Source organism: Scyliorhinus torazame, chromosome 5 (assembly GCF_047496885.1).
Source record: "Scyliorhinus torazame isolate Kashiwa2021f chromosome 5, sScyTor2.1, whole genome shotgun sequence".
NCBI classification, from domain to species: domain Eukaryota; kingdom Metazoa; phylum Chordata; class Chondrichthyes; order Carcharhiniformes; family Scyliorhinidae; genus Scyliorhinus; species Scyliorhinus torazame.
This window is the reverse complement of record NC_092711.1, coordinates 152,396,323-152,415,105: the sequence shown is the minus strand read 5'-3', so window position 1 is coordinate 152,415,105 and position 18,783 is coordinate 152,396,323. Positions and strand designations below refer to the sequence as shown.

Here is an 18,783-nt window from a genome sequence, read left to right as displayed (position 1 = left end):
TTCACACTGGGGAGAAGCCATTCACCTGCTCTTAGTGTGGGAAGGGATTCACTTTTTAAGAAGGGTGAAAGGGGAAAAACAGGGAATTACAGACCAGTTAGCCGAACACGACATGGTAGCACAATGGTTCGCACTGTTGCTACACAGCGCCAGCAACCCAAGTTCGATTCCCGCCTTTGGTCACTGCAAGTGTGGAGTCTGCACGTTCTCCACCGTGTCTGCGTGGGTTTTATCCTGGTGCTCCCACAAGTCCCAAAAGACGTCCTTATAGGTGAATCGGACAGTCTGAATTCTCCCTCAGTGTTAATGTAAGCCTACTTGTGACACTAATAAAGATTATTATGAACATCTATGGTGGGGAAACTGCTGGAATGTATAATCAGGGATGGGGTAACTGAACACTTTGAAAAACTTTGTTCGATCAGGGACAGCCAGCCTGACTTATTTTACTGAATGTTTTGAGGAGGTGACTAGGGTAGAGGACAGGGGAATGTCTATGGATGTCATTTATATGGACTCCCAGAACGCATTTGATAAAGTCCCACACAAAGACTGTTAGCTAAGGTGGAAGCTTTTGGAGTTGAGGGCAAATTATTGACACGGTTAGGAAATTGGTTGAGTGGCAGGAGAGTGTGGGGATATGGGGATTTAATAAGATACAATGAAGAGTATAACACCGAGTTGTAGAGAAAACAAAACTTATTTTATTTAACATTAACTATATACACAGCTCCAGTTGCTGAGTTAGGAGAGATTACTCAAATTTGACCTGTTGCACTTTTCAGGATTAAATTCAATTTGCCACTGTTCTGCCATCTAACCAGCCCGTCCATATCATCCTGTAATCTGAGGCGTTCCTCACCATTTCCCACACCCCCAATTTTTGTGTCATCTGCTAACTTATCATATCTCCAACATTCACATTCAGATCATTGACGTACGTCCGAACAACATGGAACCCAACACCGATCGCAGTGGAACACCATTGGACACAGGCTACCAGTCACAAAGACCATCTTTGACCATCTCCCTCTGCCTGCTGCCAGGAAGCCAATTTTGGTATCAATTTGCCCTGGGTCCCATCTTGACCAGTCTCCCATGTAAGACCTTGTCACAAGTCTTACTAAAGTCTATATGGGCTACATGTGGGCGGCACAGTGGGTAGCACTGTTGCTCCATAGTTCCATGATTCCAGGTTCGATTCCCGGCTTGGGTTACTGTCTGTGTGGAGTCTGCACGTTCTCTCAGTGTCTGTGTGGGTTTCTTCCGGGTGCTCTGGGTTCCTCCCACAAGTCCTGAAAAACGTGCTAGTTAGGTGAATTGGACATTCTGAATTCTCCCTCCATGTACATACAGGGGCTGGTTTATCACAGGGCTAATGAGCTGGCTTTTAAAGCAGACCAAGGAAGGCCAGCAGCACAGTTCAATTCCCGTACTAGCCTCCCTGAACAGGCGCCGGAATGTGGCGACCAGGGGCTTTTCACAGTAACTTCATTGCAGTGTTAATGTAAGCCTACTTGTGACAAAAGATATTATTATCAACTGCACTCCCCTCAACTACACACCTAGTCACCTCCTCGGAAAATTCAAATGAAATAGAATCCACAGAATCCTTCTGCACCCACCCTCCGATAGAGCATGCTACCCAGGTCCACTCCCCCTCTCTATCCCCTTAAACCCACCTACCTTTTGGACACTAAGGGGCAATTGTTCATGGCCAATCCTCCTATCCTGCACATCTTTGGGCTGTGGGAGGAAACTGGAGCACCCGGAGGAAACCCTCGCGGACACGTGGATAACGAGCAAACTCCACAAAATGTAGACCATAGATCTCTTCCTTTCCAACACCCCCCCCCCCCCCGCCCCCCACCGTCTTCCTTCAAACCAACTTTCTCCTTCTGATTTCCTGCTTTCAGAGACCCAAAATTTAAAGAGTCATAGAGTTTTACAGCACAGCAAAATGCCCTTCGGCCCATTGTGAAAATGCTGCCTGTTCAGCCATAGCAGGTCAAAGATGAAAAGAGAGTGCAACAGCTTAGCACTTCATGAAGACACATAGCCATTTGATGTGCCCCTCTCTGCCACCAGCTCAGATACAACACTGCACAAACTTAGCAGCCACGATAGAGTTGGGATCAGCTGTGGTGAAACACTGGAACTGGATCCAGGTCAGGGTGAAATACAGTTTGCTTGCCAGTTCATTGGAGGGTGAGATCAGAGATGGGTTCTGCTATAGGTGGACTCAGATGAGGATTTTAATAGGCACTGATGAGGATGTACATTGAGATGCTGGGTGGATTGGCCGGCTTGTCAGACAGTCTCCCCTTCACTGTCAAGCAGCATGTAGAGGTCTGACTCCAAGTCTCCAATTTGGCAGAGGACATTGTGCAGAATGTGCCCTGTCCACAGCCTCTGCTCCATCTCCTTGTTCTGGTGCAGAACCAGAGGCACTGCTACCGCTGCTCACAAACCTGTTAGAGCCTTTGTTTGGGACGGTCTTTATAATACATAATCTCCCTTTGACAAAGCTATGCTGACTATCCTTGATTAATTCTTGCCTCCGCAACAGAGATTAATTCTGGCCCTCAGAATATTTATTTCCTGACCACTCACGTTAAACTCACTGGTCTGTAATCTCCTGGATTTTCCCTACTTTTCTTGAATAATGGAACCACATTATCTGTCCTCCAGTCCTCTGGCACCGCTCCTGTGACCAGAGATTTGAAAATTATTCTCAGAGCCTCTGCAATCTCCTCTCTTGCGGCCCACAGCAGCCTGGGAAACATCTCATCTGGGCCTGAGGATTTAAACAAGTCACCATGTGAAGGTGAGAATGAGAACATAAATTTAATGGGGAGAAAAGAAAGTGTTTTATTTACAGGGGTTAGAGGAGATTTCAGTCTGTGTGAAGCGAGAAGAGCAGCAGCTTTGCTGGGCAGTGAAGGAAACTCCGTGCAGCCAGTGAGACAGGCCCCAAACTCTGATTGGCTGGAGGATCAGCGCCAATCCAGTCCTCCACAAGTTCCTATTGGCCAATGTCACTCATGGAGACAATGAGGGGCCGGACTTCGGCCCACGTGGGGCTGGGAAGGGATTTGACCTCCCTACGTTGAGCTGTTGTCCAATCCGCAGTATTTTGTTTCTGTTAGAACACCAGGTTAAAGTCCAACATGTTTGTTTCAAACTCTAGCTTTCGGAGCACTGCTCCTTCGTCAGGTGAAGGAGCAGTGCTCCGAAAGCTAGCGTTTGAAACAAACATGTTGGACTTTAACCTGGTGTTGTAAGACGTCTTACTGTGCTCACCCAGTCCAACTCCGGCATCTCCACATTTTGTTTCTGTGACCAGGGATGTTGCTCCCAATGGGGACTGTGTGCTGGGAATGCCCCTCTGCGTCATTGTGACGTCCAACGGAGCCCTGCCTGAATCCCTCTGCTCCGCGGTGACGTTTCAGGGTTCCAGTGCGCAGGCCCGGCGGGCGCAGACGAGAGCCCCGCCCCCAGTCCTTCCCCCACCCCCTGCACATCAGCAGACAAGGTTTCCAGGCAACCGGCTGATGCTTCCGGCCAGAGCGAGAAGCCGCTCGGTGATCTCCATCTCCACCTGCGCATGTCCAAGGGGAACAGGACAGCCCACCCTCTGACCTTCCTGATCAGGTGTTCGCTAATGAGAAGCTGGGAGGACCGGAAGGACTCTGGTTCTCCAGTCAATCAGAGCGTGGATTTTGTGTGAATGACCATTGAGCTTCACACAGACTGAAACTTCCTCCTGTCGCCAACATCTGGGAATAAAACACTTTCTTTTCTCCCCCTTTCCATTTCTTTTCTCATTCTCACCTTCAATTGGTCACTTGCAACAACTGAAGGGAAAGGAAGTGAATCCAGGGAGGGTGCAGACTCTGCAAAGGTTGGCCCAGGTCTCTCTCTTTTCAAGACATTGACATCCTTTGCTCCCTCAGCTTGACACATTTATTTGTCTGGCTAAAAGGATGGTCTCTTTCCTAATGTTCACAATTAAAGGGCTGGTTTCCCCCAGAGATGGCTGGCCATGAAGGGGACAGTAAATTAATATCAGACAGAGAAATGCCCAGTGTTGTTATATGGTACAGATTAGATATATTATTTATGGTTCTGTTCAGTACATTTATTATTATTTCTAGTTTTGTAATATTGTACTGTAGCTACATTATATATTTCCAGTTATCTCTTCCCTCAGAGGGTTGTTAATCTCTGGAATTCTAATTATTTTCCCACAGGAACCAGTGGCGTCTGGGGGTCATTGAATATATTCAAGGATGAATTAGACAGAATTAATTTTTTGAATTTAAAGTGCCTAGTCTATTTTTTCAATTGAGGGCCTCTCTCCCTTGGACATATGCAGTTTCTTCAGCACGGGGGGATTGTGGGAGCTGCAGCCACCATTACTTCTCCGGAGCCCAGTCTCCAACCTCCTGGGACTGGGATGAAAAGTGAGGGGCTGGACATTGACACCAAAATGACACAAAGTACATGTGGCTAATAATTGGATTTGATTGTGATGACCACCCCCCCCCCCCCTCATCAAAACATCTTTTTTAAATTTAAAGTACCTAATTCATGTTTTTTTCCAATTAAGGGCCAATTTATTAAGGCCAATCCACTTACTCTGCACATTTTTGGGTTGTGGGGATGAGACCCACGCAGACACAGGGATTTTGTGCAAACTCCACACAGATCGAACCTGGGTCCTCAGCACCGTGAAACTAGACAGATTTCTGATTGACGAGGGAGTTGAGAGTCACGGGGAACAGGGAGGAAAATGGATGAAAGTTAAGATGAGGAGTGAATTCTTCACTTGAGGATGTGGTGAAGCTTTGGAATTCTCTACTCCAGAAGACTGTGGAGCCTCAGTCATCAAGTATTTTCCAGATCGAGTTGATAGGTTTCAAGATGTTGAAGTCACCAAGGGATATGGGGAATAGTGTGGGGAAATGGTGCTGAGGTAGATCGGCCATTGGGCTCATTACAGGGTTGAGCAAGTTCAATGGGCCAAATGGCCGACTACAGCTCCTATTTGTTATGGTCGCTGTGTCCAGGATAGGAAACCGTGAGGATAAATCTGTCAATCGGCCTGAATCAGCACCTTCAGGAGAATTGGGAGGGTGAATATTAGATACAGCAGAGTGAGAATGGAGGGAGAGTGTGTGGGATGGAGATTTACAGCGTTTGGGGAATGAGTGGAAAGACTGTTCCAGAGGAACTAGAATTGTCTGTTCTGAATTTCTATCCTGTACTGACAGTAAAGTATTTTGTGAATTGTTTAACAGGAGATTCGAAGAGGACGAATTACAGACAGAAATCGAATACATGTTGTCTGGATTTGACAGTCACTCAATTCCTTGGTACCTGAATATCATTGGCCTTTGAATCTAGAAGGACAAATGCTGGTCTTAACTGTCAGTTTCAAAAGATTTTAAAGATCAGTGTGACTTGAAAAGCACCGAGACACACACACACCCGAGTGAGAATGTTCCAGAGCACTGACTATGGAAAGAGCTTTAACCAGTTACACAGCCGGAAAAAAACATCACACTATTCACAGCGGGAAGAGACAAAAGAACAAAGAACAAAGAAATGTACAGCACAGGAACAGGCCCTTCGGCCCTCCAAGCCCGTGCCGACCATGCTGCCCGACTAAACTACAATCTTCTACACTTCCTGGTTCCGTATCCCTCTATTCCCATCCTATTCATGTATTTGTCAAGATGCCCCTTAAATGTCACTATCGTCCCTGCTTCCACCACCTCCTCCAGTAGCGAGTTCCAGGCACCCACTACCCTCTGCGTAAAAAACTTGCCTCGTACATCTACTCTAAACCTTGCTCCTCTCACCTTAAACCTATGCCCCCTAGTAATTGACCCCTCTACCCTGGGGAAAAGCCTCTGACTATCCACTCAGTCTATGCCCCTCATAATTTTGTAGACCTCTATCAGGTCTCCCCTCAACCTCCTTCGTTCCAGTGAGAACAAACCGAGTTTATTCAACCGCTCCTCATAGCTAATGCCCTCCATACCAGGCAACATTCTGGTAAATCTCTTCTGCACCCTCTCTAAAGCCTCCACATCCTTCTGGTAGTGTGGCGACCAGAATTGAAAACTATACTCCAAGTGTGGCCTAACTAAGGTTCTATACAGCTGCAACATGACTTGCCAATTCTTATACTCAATGCCCCGGCCAATGAAGGCAAGCATGCCGTATGCCTTCTTGACTACCTTCTCCACCTGTGTTGCCCCTTTCAATGACCTGTGGACCTGTACTCCTAGATCTCTTTGACGTTCAATACTCTTGAGGGTTCTACTATTCACTGTATATTCCCTACCTGCATTAGACCTTCCAAAATGCATTACCTCACATTTGTCCGGATTAAACTCCATTTGCCATCTCTCCGCCCAAGTCTCCAAACAATCTAAATCCTGCTGTATCCTCTGACAGTCCTCATCGCTATCCGCAATTCCACCAACCTTTGTGTCGTCTGCAAACTTACTAATCAGACCAGTTACATTTACCTCCAAATCATTTATATATACTACAAAGAGCAAAGGTCCCAGCACTGATCCCTGTGGAACACCACTGGTCACAGCCCTCCAATTAGAAAAGCATCCTTCCATTGCTACTCTCTGCCTTCTATGACCTAGCCAGTTCTGTATCCACCTTGCCAGCTCACCCCTGATCCCGTGTGACTTCACCTTTTGTACGAGTCTACCATGAGGGACCTTGTCAAAGGCCTTACTGAAGTCCATATAGACAACATCCACTGCCCTACCTGCAACAATCATCTTAGTGACCTCCTCGAAAAACTCTTATCAAGTTAATGAGACACGACCTCCCCTTCACAAAACCATGCTGCCTCTCACTAATATGTCCATTTGCTTCCAAATGGGAGTAGATCCTGTCTCGAAGAATTCTCTCCAGTAATTTCCCTACCACTGAAGGCTCACCGGCCTGTAGTTCCCTGGATTATCCTTGCTACCCTTCTTAAACAGAGGAACAACATTGGCTATTCTCCAGTCCTCCGGGACATCCCCTGAAGACAGTGAGGATCCAAAGATTTCTGTCAAGGCCTCAGCAATTTCCTCTCCAGCCTCCTTCAGTATTCTGGGGTAGATCCCATCAGGCCCTGGGGACTTATCTACCTTAATATTTTTTAAGACACCCAACACCTCATCTTTTTGGATCTCAATGTGACCCAGGCTATCTACACACCCTTCTCCAGACTCAACATCTACCAATTTCTTCTCTTTGGTGAATACTGATGCAAAGTATTCATTTAGTACCGCGCCCATTTCCTCTGGCTCCACACATAGATTCCCTTGCCTATCCTTCAGTGGGCCAACCCTTTCCCTGGCTACCCTCTTGCTTTTTATGTCCGTGTAAAAATCCTTGGGATTTTCCTTAACCCTATTTGCCAATGACTTTTCGTGACCCCTTCTAGCCCTCCTGACTCCTTGCTTAAGTTCCTTCATACTTTCCTTATATTCCACGCAGGCTTCGTCTGTTCCCAGCCTTTTAGCCCTGACAAATGCCTCCTTTTTCTTTTTGACGAGGCCTACAATATCTCTCGTTATCCAAGGTTCCCGAAAATTGCCGTATTTATCCTTCTTCCTCACAGGAACATGCCGGTCCTGAATTCCTTTGAACTGACACTTGAAAGCCTCCCACATGTCAGATGTTGATTTGCCCTCAAACATCCGCCCCCAATCTATGTTCTTCAGTTCCCGCCTAATATTGTTATAATTAGCCTTCCCCCAATTTAGCACATTCATCCAAGGACCACTCTTATCCTTGTCCACCAGTACTTTAAAACTTACTGAATTGTGGTCACTGTTACCGAAATGCTCCCCTACTGAAACATCTACCACCTGGCCAGGCTCATTCCCCAATACCAGGTCCAGTACCACCCCTTCCCTAGTTGGACTGTCTACATATTGTTTTAAGAAGCCATCCTGGATGCTCCTTACAAACTCCGCCCCGTCTAAGCCCCTGGCACTAAGTGAGTCCCAGTCAATATTGGGGAAGTTGAAGTCTCCCATCACCACAACCCTGTTGTTTTTACTCTTTTCCAAAATCTGTCTACCTATCGGCTCCTCTATCTCCCGCTGGCTGTTGGGAGGCCTGTAGTAAACCCCCAACTTTGTGACTGCACCCTTCTTATTCCTGATCTCTACCCATATAGCCTCACTGCCCTCTGAGGTGTCCTCCCGCAGTACAGCTGTGATATTCTCCCGAACCAGTAGCGCAACTCCGCCTCCCCTTTTACATCCCCCTCTATCCCGCCTGAAACATCTAAATCCTGGAACGTTTAGCTGCCAATCCTGCCCTTCCCTCAACCAGGTCTGTACACATGTTCTCAGTGTGGGTAAGGCTTCAATTGTCTCACCTCGGGAGTCATAAGGAGACCCAAAACATGGAGAAACACTGGAAATGCCGGGACTGTGGGAAGGGATTCAAAGCCCCATCTGCACTGGATGCTCATTGGCGCATTCACACTGGGAGAGGCCATTCAGCTGCTCTCAGTGTGGGAAAGGATTCAGTCAGTCATTCACCCTGCAAACACACCAGAAGGTTCACACTGGGGAGAGGCCATTCATCTGCTCTCGGTGTGGGAAGGGATTCAGATATTTATCCACCCTGCAGAGGCACCAGTGGGTTCACACTGGCGAGAGGCCGTTCATCTGCTCTCAGTGTGGCAAGGGATTCTGTGAATCATCCACACTGCGGAGACACCAGCGAGTCCACACCGGGGAGAAGCCATTCAGCTACTCCGAGTGTGGGAAGGGATTCAATCAATTATCTAGCTTGACGTCCCACCGGCGAGTTCACCCTGGGGAGAAGCTGTTCACCTGCTCTCAGTGTGGGAAGGGATTCTGTGTTTCCTCGTACCTGCTGAGACACCAACAAGGTCACAACTGATTAAAGGGGTTGGATTCGGTTTTTATTGTTTCTGCTCTCAATTACACCCAGGACTGCGTTTTGTTCATTCTGACACTTGGTGAAGTGGGAGGGTTGGAGGGTTTCTTTCTGCTGGACTGGCCGGTCTCACGACTTTGCCTCCAGTGGACTCCAGTAACAAGAAAAATTAAAGATTCCATTAGGTCAAAGGAAGAGGCTCATTGATAGATTACAGATTTATTGCTTCACTGATTTATTGGTAATATTTAAGAATTGATGCAGTATAATTCTTCAATTCAATATATAGACAGAAAATGGAATATCCACAAGGCAAAGACTTGTGTCAGATAAAATATGAGTATTGCAGTACAGCAACTTCATATGTGTCAGAATCTAACACTGCTTCACGAAAAGTTGCATAAAAGCCCTTGTAATGAATAAACCATTGTTCTCCAAATACATCTAGTAATGAAAAGGTATTGCAGCCTTAGCAACAGAAACATTTACAAATATAGCAAAGCCTTAGCAACAAGCAAGGTTAATGCAGAACATCTCATCTTCAGAGGATTGGTACATGTGGCAGGAGCATGTAGACATTTAATTAATTTGATTTTGATAAAAGACATTAATGAATCTTAAGTAATGACCAATGCCTGGATAACAAATCATGCTCCAAGTGACAGTTTTTAAAATAAATCAGGAAGCCTCAGCTGAGAATTTGAAACCAATAATGGGTTCGATCATTGATAAGAATTTCTTTAAGAATAAGTTTTCATGACTAAAGTTTGTTCTGTATTCATGCTTTAAGAAATTCTGAACCATCTATTGATTTCCGAATATTTTATTATGTTTCCGTTTAACTCTCTTTATTATGTTTTGATGGTTTATTTATCTAAGTTTTGATTCATTTTTATGTAAGAGAATCAAGGTGGATAATTAGCAATTAAATTGTACTTTTGGACATCTCCAATCAACCAGGTCTTGGGCTGTTATTTGAAGATAAAATAGGAGATGCTGGGCGAGATTCTCCGACCCCCCTCCGGGTTGGAGGGGGGGTCAGCTTTTCCCGCCAGCTGGCAGGGCGGAAATCAGTCCGGCGCGGGCCTAGCCCCTCAAGGTTAGGGCTCGGCCGGTCAAGATGCGGAGGAGTGATAAGGGGCGAAATTCTCCATAATCACCGCAATGCCGGACTGATTTGCGCCGTTTTTGGCGCCGGTCGGCGGACATCGCGCTGATTACGGAGAATTTCGCCCCTTATCACTCATATAGTTGCCAAAATAAGTGTAACCCTGAGGATTGGAAACTTTTCTTAGAATTCAGCAAAGGAGGATCAAGGAACTCATCAAGAGAAAATTGAATATGAGAGCAAACTGGCTTGAAACATTAAAAAAAACGACAGGAAAAGCTCCTACAGGAATGTGAAAAGGAAAAGATTAGCAAGGACCAATGTGGGTCCATTCCAGGCAGAGACAGGAGAGTTTATAATGGGGAATAAGGAAATGGCAGAGAAACTAAACAATGTGTGTCTGTCTTCATGGAGAACATGAAATTGTCCCAAAGACATGAGAGAGCCAACGGACTAGTCAGCACGAGGAACTGAAGGGGATTAGCATTAGTGAAAAAGTAGTACTGGAGAAATTAATGTGGGTCAAAGTTAATAAATCCCCCAAAAGCTGCTGCTCTACATCCCGGAGTGTTGAAAGAGGTGGCTGTAGAGATAGTGGATACATTGGTGATCATCTTTCAAAATTCTATAGATTCTGGAATGGTTCCTGCAGGTTGGAAGGTGGTAAATGTAACCCCAATATTTAAGGAGTGAGAGAGAAAATGGGGAACCACAGACCCATTAGCCTGACATCAGTAGGAGGGAAAATGCTACAATCTATTATAAAGGATGTGATAACGTACGAATTAGGAGCAGGAGTAGGCCACTCGGCCCCTCGAGCCTGCTGCACCATTCAATAAGTTCCCGGCTCATCGAATTGTAACCTCAACTCCACATTCCCGACGACCCTCCGATAACCTTTCACCCCCTTGTTTATTAAGAATCTATCCAGCTCTGCCTTAAAAATATTCACAGACTCTGCTTCCACTGCCCTATGGGGAAGAGAGTTCCAAAGACTCACAACCCTCTGAGAGAAAAAAGTTCTCCCCTGCCTTAAATGGACAAGTTATTACTTTTAAAGTGACTCCAATTTCTAGATTCTCCCACAAGAGGAAACATCCTTTCCACATCCACCCTGTCAAGGCCCCTCAGGATCTTATACGGTTCAATCAAGTCACCTAAACCCCATCGGTCACAAGCCCAGCCTGTCCAATCATTCTTCATAAGACCAGCCTCCAATTCCAGGTATGAGTCCAGTAAACCTTCTCTGAACTGCTTCCAACACATTTACATCATTCCTTAAGTGAGAGCAATACTGTACACAGTGCTCCAGATGTGGTCTCACCAATGTCCTGTATAACTGAAGCATAACCTCCCTACTTTTGTATTCAATTCTCCTCACAATAAACAATAATATTCTATTAGCTTTCCTAATTACTTGCTGTAGCTGTGCCTTTTGTGATTCATGCTCTTGGACACCCAGATCCCTCTGAATCTCAGAGCTCTGCAATCTCTCACCATTTAGATAATAAGCTTTTATATTCTTCAGGCCAACATGGACAATTTCACATTTTCCCACATTATTCTCCATTTGGCAGATCTTATCCCACTCACTTAACTGATCTATTTCACTTTGTAATCTCCTTATGTCCTCTTCACAATTTACTTTCCCACCTATCTTTATATCATCGGCGCAGGAGTTGGCCATTCAGCCCGTCGAGCCTGCTCCACCATTCAATACGATCATGGCTGATCATCCACTTCACTGTCTTTTTCCCCACACTGTCCCTGATATACCTTTGTGGTATTGGGATTTAGAAATCGGTCAGTTGGGTGGCACAGTGGTTAGCACTGCTGCCTCACGGTACTAAGAACCTGGGTGTGATCCTGGCCCCCAGGTCACTGTCCGTGTGGAGTTTGCACATTCTCCTCGTGTCTTGTGGGTCTCAGACACACAACCAAAAACGATGTGCAGCTGAGGTGAATTGGCCTCGCTACAATGCCCCTTAATTGGAAACAAAATAATTGGGTACTCTTAAATTTCTTAAACAAAAAAAAAGAAATCTGAGTCTCTGCTTTAAACACACACAGTGACTGAGCTCCCACAGCCCTCTGGGGTCGAGAATTCCAAAGATTCACAACCCTCTGAGTAAAGAAATGTCTCCTCCGAGATGCGTCCTAAGTGACTTCCGCCTTATTTTGAAATTGTGTTCCCTGGTTCTAGACTCTCCAACCAGGGGAAACATCTCACCTGCACCCACCCTGTCTATTCCTTTATGGATTTTGTAAGTTTCAATGAAATCCCCTCTCATTCGTTGAAACTCACGAGAAAAGAGGCCTAGTTTTCCCAATCTCTCTTCATAGGACAGTCCTGCCAAACCCGGAACAATCATAGAATTATCACAGAATTTACAGTGCAGTAGGAGGCCATTCTGCCCATAACATCTGCACCGGCTCTTGGAAAGAGCACCCTACCCAAGCCCGCACCCCCACCCTGGCCCCCATAACCCAGTAACCCCGCCCAACACTAAGGGCAATTTTGGACACCAAGGGCAATTTAACATGGCCAATCCACCTAACCTGCACATCTTAGGACTGTGGGAGGAAACCGGATCACCCGGAATAAACCCACGGACACACGGGGAGAACATGCAGACTCCACACAGCCAGTGACCAAGCCGGGAATCGAACCTGGGACTCTGGAGCTGTGAAGCAATTGTGCTAAGCACTATGCTACCGTGCTGCCCACAAGTCTGGTGAAACTTTGTTGCTGTTCCTCTGTGGCAATACCTGTCCTAAGGTAAGGGGAGTAAACTGCACACATTACTCCAGCTGTGGTCCAAGCATTTCAGAATGATCAATGTCAAGGCCACTGGACGGTATTCATTGAGGCACGTTGCCTGGTTCTTCTTTGGCCCTGGTATGATGGTGGTCTTCTTGAAGCAGGTGGGAACCTCAGAACGGAGTAGGGAGAGGTTGAGGATGTCCGCGAACACACCCGCAGTTGGTCCGCGGGGGATCTGAGTGCACGACCTGGGATCCCGTCAGGACCTGTCGTTTTCCGAGGGTTCACTTTCAAGAAGGCCAATCTGACTTTGGACGCTGTGATGATAGGTATGGGTGTGTCGAAGGCTGCTGGGGCAGATGACAACGGTTTGTTGGTTTCCTGCTCGAAATAAGCATAGAATAAATTGAGTTCATCTGGGAGGGTACGCTGTTACCAAAGATTCTACTCGGCTTTGATCTTTTAGCCCATTAATGTTGTTTAAGCCTTGCCACAATCGATGAGAGTCCATGATTCTAGCTTAGTCGGGTATTGTCTCTTGGCATTCCTGTTGGCTTTGCAAAGGTCGTAGCTAGATTTTTTTGTAAGGTCAGGATTGCCTCTCTTGAACTCCTCACACTTGGCCTTCAGCAGGGAGTGAATCTCCCGATTAAACCATGGTTTCTGGTTGGGTAACGTACGTACTACCTTCTTTGACACACAATCTTCTACAGACTTGCTGATGAAGTCTGTGATGGTGCTGGCATACCCGTTTAGGTTAGCTGCTGAGTTCTTGAATATGGACCAGTCACTGACTCCAAGCAATCGTGTAGGAGCTCTTCTGTTGCCTCAACCTTCTTAACCGGATTCTCCGCTTAAGTTTCTGCTTGTATGCCGGGAGAAGGAGCACCATCTTGTGGTCCGATTTTCCGAAGTGCGGTCAGGGGATGGAGCATCAGGCGCCCTTGATGTTTGTGTAGCAGTGGTCAAGGATGTTGGGGTCCCTGTCGGGACAGATGTGTTGGTGGAATTTTGGCAGTACACTCTTGAGGTTGGCCTGGTTAAAGTCCCCGGCCACGATGAACAAGGCTCCGGGTATTCTGCTTCATTGTTATTTATAGCGGTTACAATTCATCAAGCGCCTTCTTCACTTCCGCCTGGGGTGGGATGTAGACCGCCGTGATGATCGCAGAAGTGAACTCCGTGGAAGGTAGTATCGGCGGTACTTCACAGTCGGGTATTCCAAGCCGAGGAGCAGTAGTTCGCCAGGGTCGCCACGTCCGAGCACCAGGAGGAGTTGACGAGGAGACAAACACCTTCACCCACTCCAGGTTCAGTCTTGGATGTAATTAACAGCAGGAATAACAGCAGAATCTAACCCATCATCACTTGTGAACCCTTTGGTGTCTCAGCATGTTGGATGACTGAGTGAATCCCTCTCCACAGTGAGAGCAGGTGTATGGCTTCTTTCCAGTGTGAACTCGCTGGTGTCTCCGCAATGTGGATGATGTTTGAAACCTCTTTGTGCAGTGAGAGCAGCTGAACGGTCTCTCCTCAGTGTGAATGCGCTGGTGGGACATCAGTACCCGAGAGCTTTTAAACCCACTCCCACAATCGGAGCATTTAAAGGGTCTCTGATTGCTGTGAGCGACATTGTGGCTCAACAAGTGATGACCGAGTGAATCTTTTCCCAGTCGGAGAGGTGAACGGGCTCTCCCCAGTGTGACCTCGCTCGTGTTTCATCAGGTTGGATGAGGTTCTAAAGCTCTTTGTGCAGTGAGAGCAGCTGAACGGTCTCTCCTCAGTGTGAATGCGCTGGTGGGTCATCAGTCGCTGAGAGCTTTTGAAACCCCTCCTGCAGTCAGAGCATTTAAAGGGCCTGCTCTTGGTGTGAGTGACATTATGGCTCAGCAGGTTGGACAATTGAGTGAATCCCATATCACACACAGAGCAGATGAACGGCTTCTCCCCGGTGTGAACTCGCTGGTGTGCCTGCAAGTTGGATAACTGAGTGAATCCCTTATCACACACGGTGCAGGTGAATGGCCTCTCTCCAGTGTGAACTCGCTGGTGGCTCTGCAGGTTGGCTAAGTGAGTGAATCCCTTATCACACACAGTGCAGGTGAATGGCCTCTCCCCAGTGTGAACTCCCTGGTGCCTCTGCAGGTTGGATAAGTGAGTGAATCCCTTATCACACACAGTGCAGGTGAATGGCCTCTCCCCGGTGTGAACTCTCTGGTGTCTCTGCAGGTGGGCTAACTGAGTGAATCCCTTCCCACAGTCGGAGCATGTGAACGGTTTCTCCCCAGTGTGAACTCGTTCGTGTCTCCGCATGTGGCCAATGTCAGTGAATCCCTTTTCACACTGAGAGCAGATGAAAGGCCTCTCTCCAGTGTGACTGCGTTGATGCCTTGCCAGCTCGCACGGGGCTGTGAATTCCATCCCACACACAAAACAGGTGAACGGCCTCTCTACAGTGTGACTGCATTGATGCCTTTCCAGCCCGTACGGGCCTTTGAATCCCTTCCCACAATCCTCACATTTCCATGGTTTCTCCATGGTCCAGGTGATCTTGCGTCTCACCGCGTTGGACGGTCAGTTGAATCCTCGTCCACACGCAGAACACCTATACAGTCTCTCCCTGCTGTGAATGGTGTAGTATTTTTTCAGGCTGTGTCACTGGTTAAAGCTCTTTCCACAGTCAGTGCTCTGTAACAATCTCACACGGGTGTGTGTGTGTGTCTCGGTGCTTTTCCAGACACACTGATGTTTAAAATCTCTTGAAGCAGACAGAATAGACAAACATTTCTCCTTCTAGACTCAAAGGCCGATGATCCCAAGAATTGAGTGACTCAGTCAGTTCTTGATGTGAAATTTAGTTTGAGATCTCGGCCTCAAACTCCTCTCGTTCAAACTTCCTGCAAACAGATTTTACAATAGTAATCATTGTTAGTACAGGATAGAAACTCAGAACAGACAATTCTAGTTTCTATCGCACATTCTTTCCTCTCTCTTTCCCTAAAATGTTCTAAATCTCCACCCCACACACTCTCCCTCCATTCTCCCTCTGCTGTATCTAATATTCACCCTCCTAATTCTCCTGAAGGTGCTGATTCAGGCTGATTGACAGATCCAAGCTCACTGCTTCCTGTCCTGGACACAGAGACCTGAAAATCTTCATGCAGGTTGCCAGACAGATATATGTATATATTACTGGATGAAAAATGTGTGTAATATACAGACTGTATTCACTTACTTTTCCTCCCAATTTTCCTGACGGTGCTGATCAACAAATCTAAACTCACTAAAACCTGTACAAGAGTAGAGAATCTCCATATAAGTACATTTAGTGATTAGAGATAGGGAAATTCGGAGGAAGAATTTTATTTAGTCATGGAGTAGTTATGACAGGGAACTCACTGCCCACAAGCGTTGTGGAAGTCGAGATGATCAATAATTTAAAATAAAATAGGATGGTTACTTGAAGAAAATAAACTTGCAGGGGAACAGGGATATCGAGGGGGAATGGGACTGACTGGATTGCTGTACAGAGACTCAGCATTGACTCGAGTTCCCAAATGGATTCCGTCAGTGCTGCAATGACTGTATGACTGGAAATATATAATGTAGGTACAGTACTATTTACAAAACTAGAAATAATAATAGATGTATTTTATTACAGAACCACCAATAATATATATAATACATACCATATAACACTAGACACATCTCTGTCCGATATTAAATTTTTAAAAATTAATTTACGGGAGGTGGACAATGCTGGTCAGGCCAGCATTTATTGCCCATCCCCAGTTGGCCTTCCGAAGTAGTGGTGAGCTGCCTTCTTGAACTGCTGCAGTCCTTGAGGTGTTGGTACATCCCCTGTGCTGTTTTTTTTTAAATTTGTTTTTTATATATTTAAAGTACCCAATTCATTTTTTTCCAATTAAGGGGCAATTTAGCGTGGCCAATCCACCTACCCTGCATGTCTTTGGGTTGTGGGGGTGAAACCCACACAAACACGGGGAGAGTGTGCAAACTACACACGGACAGTGACCCAGAGCCGGGATCGAACCTGGGACCTCGGCGCCGTGAAGCAGCAGCGATAACCACTGCTCCACCATGCTGCCCTACATCCCCTGTGCTGTTAGGGAGGGAATTCCAGGATGTTGCCCCAGGGACAGTATATTTCCAAGTCAGGGTGGTGTGTAACTTGGAAGCAAACCTCCAGGTGGTGGGGTTCCCAGGTATCTGCTGCTCTTGTCCTTCTAGATGGTAATGGTTGTGGGTTTGGAAGGTGCTGTCTGAGGAACCGTTATGAGTTACTGCAGTATACCTTGTAGATGGTATACACAGCTGCTACAGTTTGTCCGTGGTGGAAAGTTTGAATGTTTGTGGAAGGCGACGCAATCAATCAGACTGCTTTGTCCTGGATAGTGTTGAGCTTCTCGAGTGTTGTTGGAGCTGCACTCATCCAGCAAAGTGGAGCGTATTCCATTACACTCCTGACTTGTGCTTGTAGATGTCTGGTAGACAAGCTTTGAGGCATCAGGTGGTGTGTTACTCACCGGAGGAATCCCAGCCTTTGACGTGCCCTGGGAGTTACAGTATTAATATGGCTAGTCCAGTTCAGTTTCTGATCAATGGTAACCCCCAGGATGTTGGTTGTGGGGGATTCAGCGATGGAAATGCCACTGAATGTCAAGGGGCAGTGGTGAGATCCTCTCTTGTAGGAGATGGTCATTGCCTGGCACTTGTGTAGCACAAATGTAACTTGCCACTTATTAGGCAAAGCCTGGTTATTGTCCAGGTCTTACTGAACTTGGACATGGACTGCTTCATTATCTGAGGAGTTGAGAATGGTGCTGATCATTTGTGCAGTCATCCACAAACATCACCACTTCTCACCTTATAATGGAAGGAAGATCATTGATGAAGCAGCTGAAGATGGTTGGGCTGAGGAAACTGTCCTGAGGAACTCCTGCAGTGACGTCCTGGAACTGAGATGATTCACCTCCAATCACCACAACCATCTTCCTTTATGCCAGGTATGACTCCAGCTAGTGGAGTGCTATCCCCGATTCCCATTGGCTCCAGTTTAGCTAGGGCTCCTTGATGCCATACTCAGTCAAATGCTGCCTTGATGTCAAGGGCAGTTACTCTCACCTCACTTCTGGCATTCAGCTCTTTCGGCCAAGTTTCAACTAAGGCTTTAATGAGATCAGGAGCTGAGTGGCCCTGGTGGAACCCAAACTGAACGTCCAGGAGCAGGTTATTGCAGAATAAGTGCTGCTTAATAGCAACTTTGATGACTCCTTCCATCACTTTGCTGATGATGGACAGTGGACCCACAGAGAAGTAATTGGCCGAGTTGGATTTGCTCTATTTACTGTCCCCTTATATCAGTCGTCTCCTGGGGAAAACAGCCCTTTAATTGTGAACATTAAGAAAGAGATCGTCCTTTTAGCCAGACAAATAAATGTGTCAAGCTGAGGGAGCAAAGGATGTCAATGTCTTTAAGAGAGTGAGAGACATGGACCAAGCTTTGCAGAGTCTGCACCCTCCCTGGATTCACTTCCTTTCCCTTCAGTTGCTGCAAGTGACCAATTGAAGGGGAGAATGAGAAAAGAAATGGAAAGGGGGAGAAAAGAAAGTATTTTACTCACAGATGTTGCAGACAGGAGGAAGGTACAGTCTGTGTGCAGCTCAAGCTCATTCAGGGTTGGGGGAACAACAGCTTTGCTGGGCAGAAACCTCCATGTCCAGCTTCCGCATTGAGACAATGGGGGAGCTCTGATTGGCGGAGAAACAGAGTACTTCCGGTTCTCCAATCTTCCATTGGGCACAAGTCAGCGGTAAAGTCAGAGGTAGTGAGCTCACCCTGCACATGCGCAGATTCCCTCTCCCTGAGACATGCGCAGTCCTGAGATGGTGGCTCGTTCTGGCCGCAGTTGTCAGCCGGTTGCCTGGAAACCGTCTTGACGATGTG

General features: G+C 46.7%; 1 protein-coding gene across 1 annotated transcript; it reads right to left on the bottom strand.

The window, feature by feature from the left end:
- Window positions 1–14,032: 14,032 nt before the first annotated feature.
- On the bottom strand, window positions 14,033–18,568 carry LOC140420105 (uncharacterized). Its single transcript, XM_072504124.1, has 2 exons — window positions 18,461–18,568; window positions 14,033–15,712 (listed from the first exon to the last, which is right to left on the bottom strand). Exon 2 carries the CDS (start codon window positions 15,351–15,353, stop codon window positions 14,418–14,420), a length of 936 nt encoding a protein of 311 aa, XP_072360225.1. The 5' UTR covers window positions 15,354–15,712; window positions 18,461–18,568; the 3' UTR covers window positions 14,033–14,417.
- Window positions 18,569–18,783: the final 215 nt, after the last annotated feature.

Coding starts and splice junctions, on each gene's coding strand:
- LOC140420105 (XM_072504124.1), bottom strand. CDS start 15,353: ATGGAGAAACCATGGAAATGTGAGGATTGTGGGAAGGGATTCAAAGGC.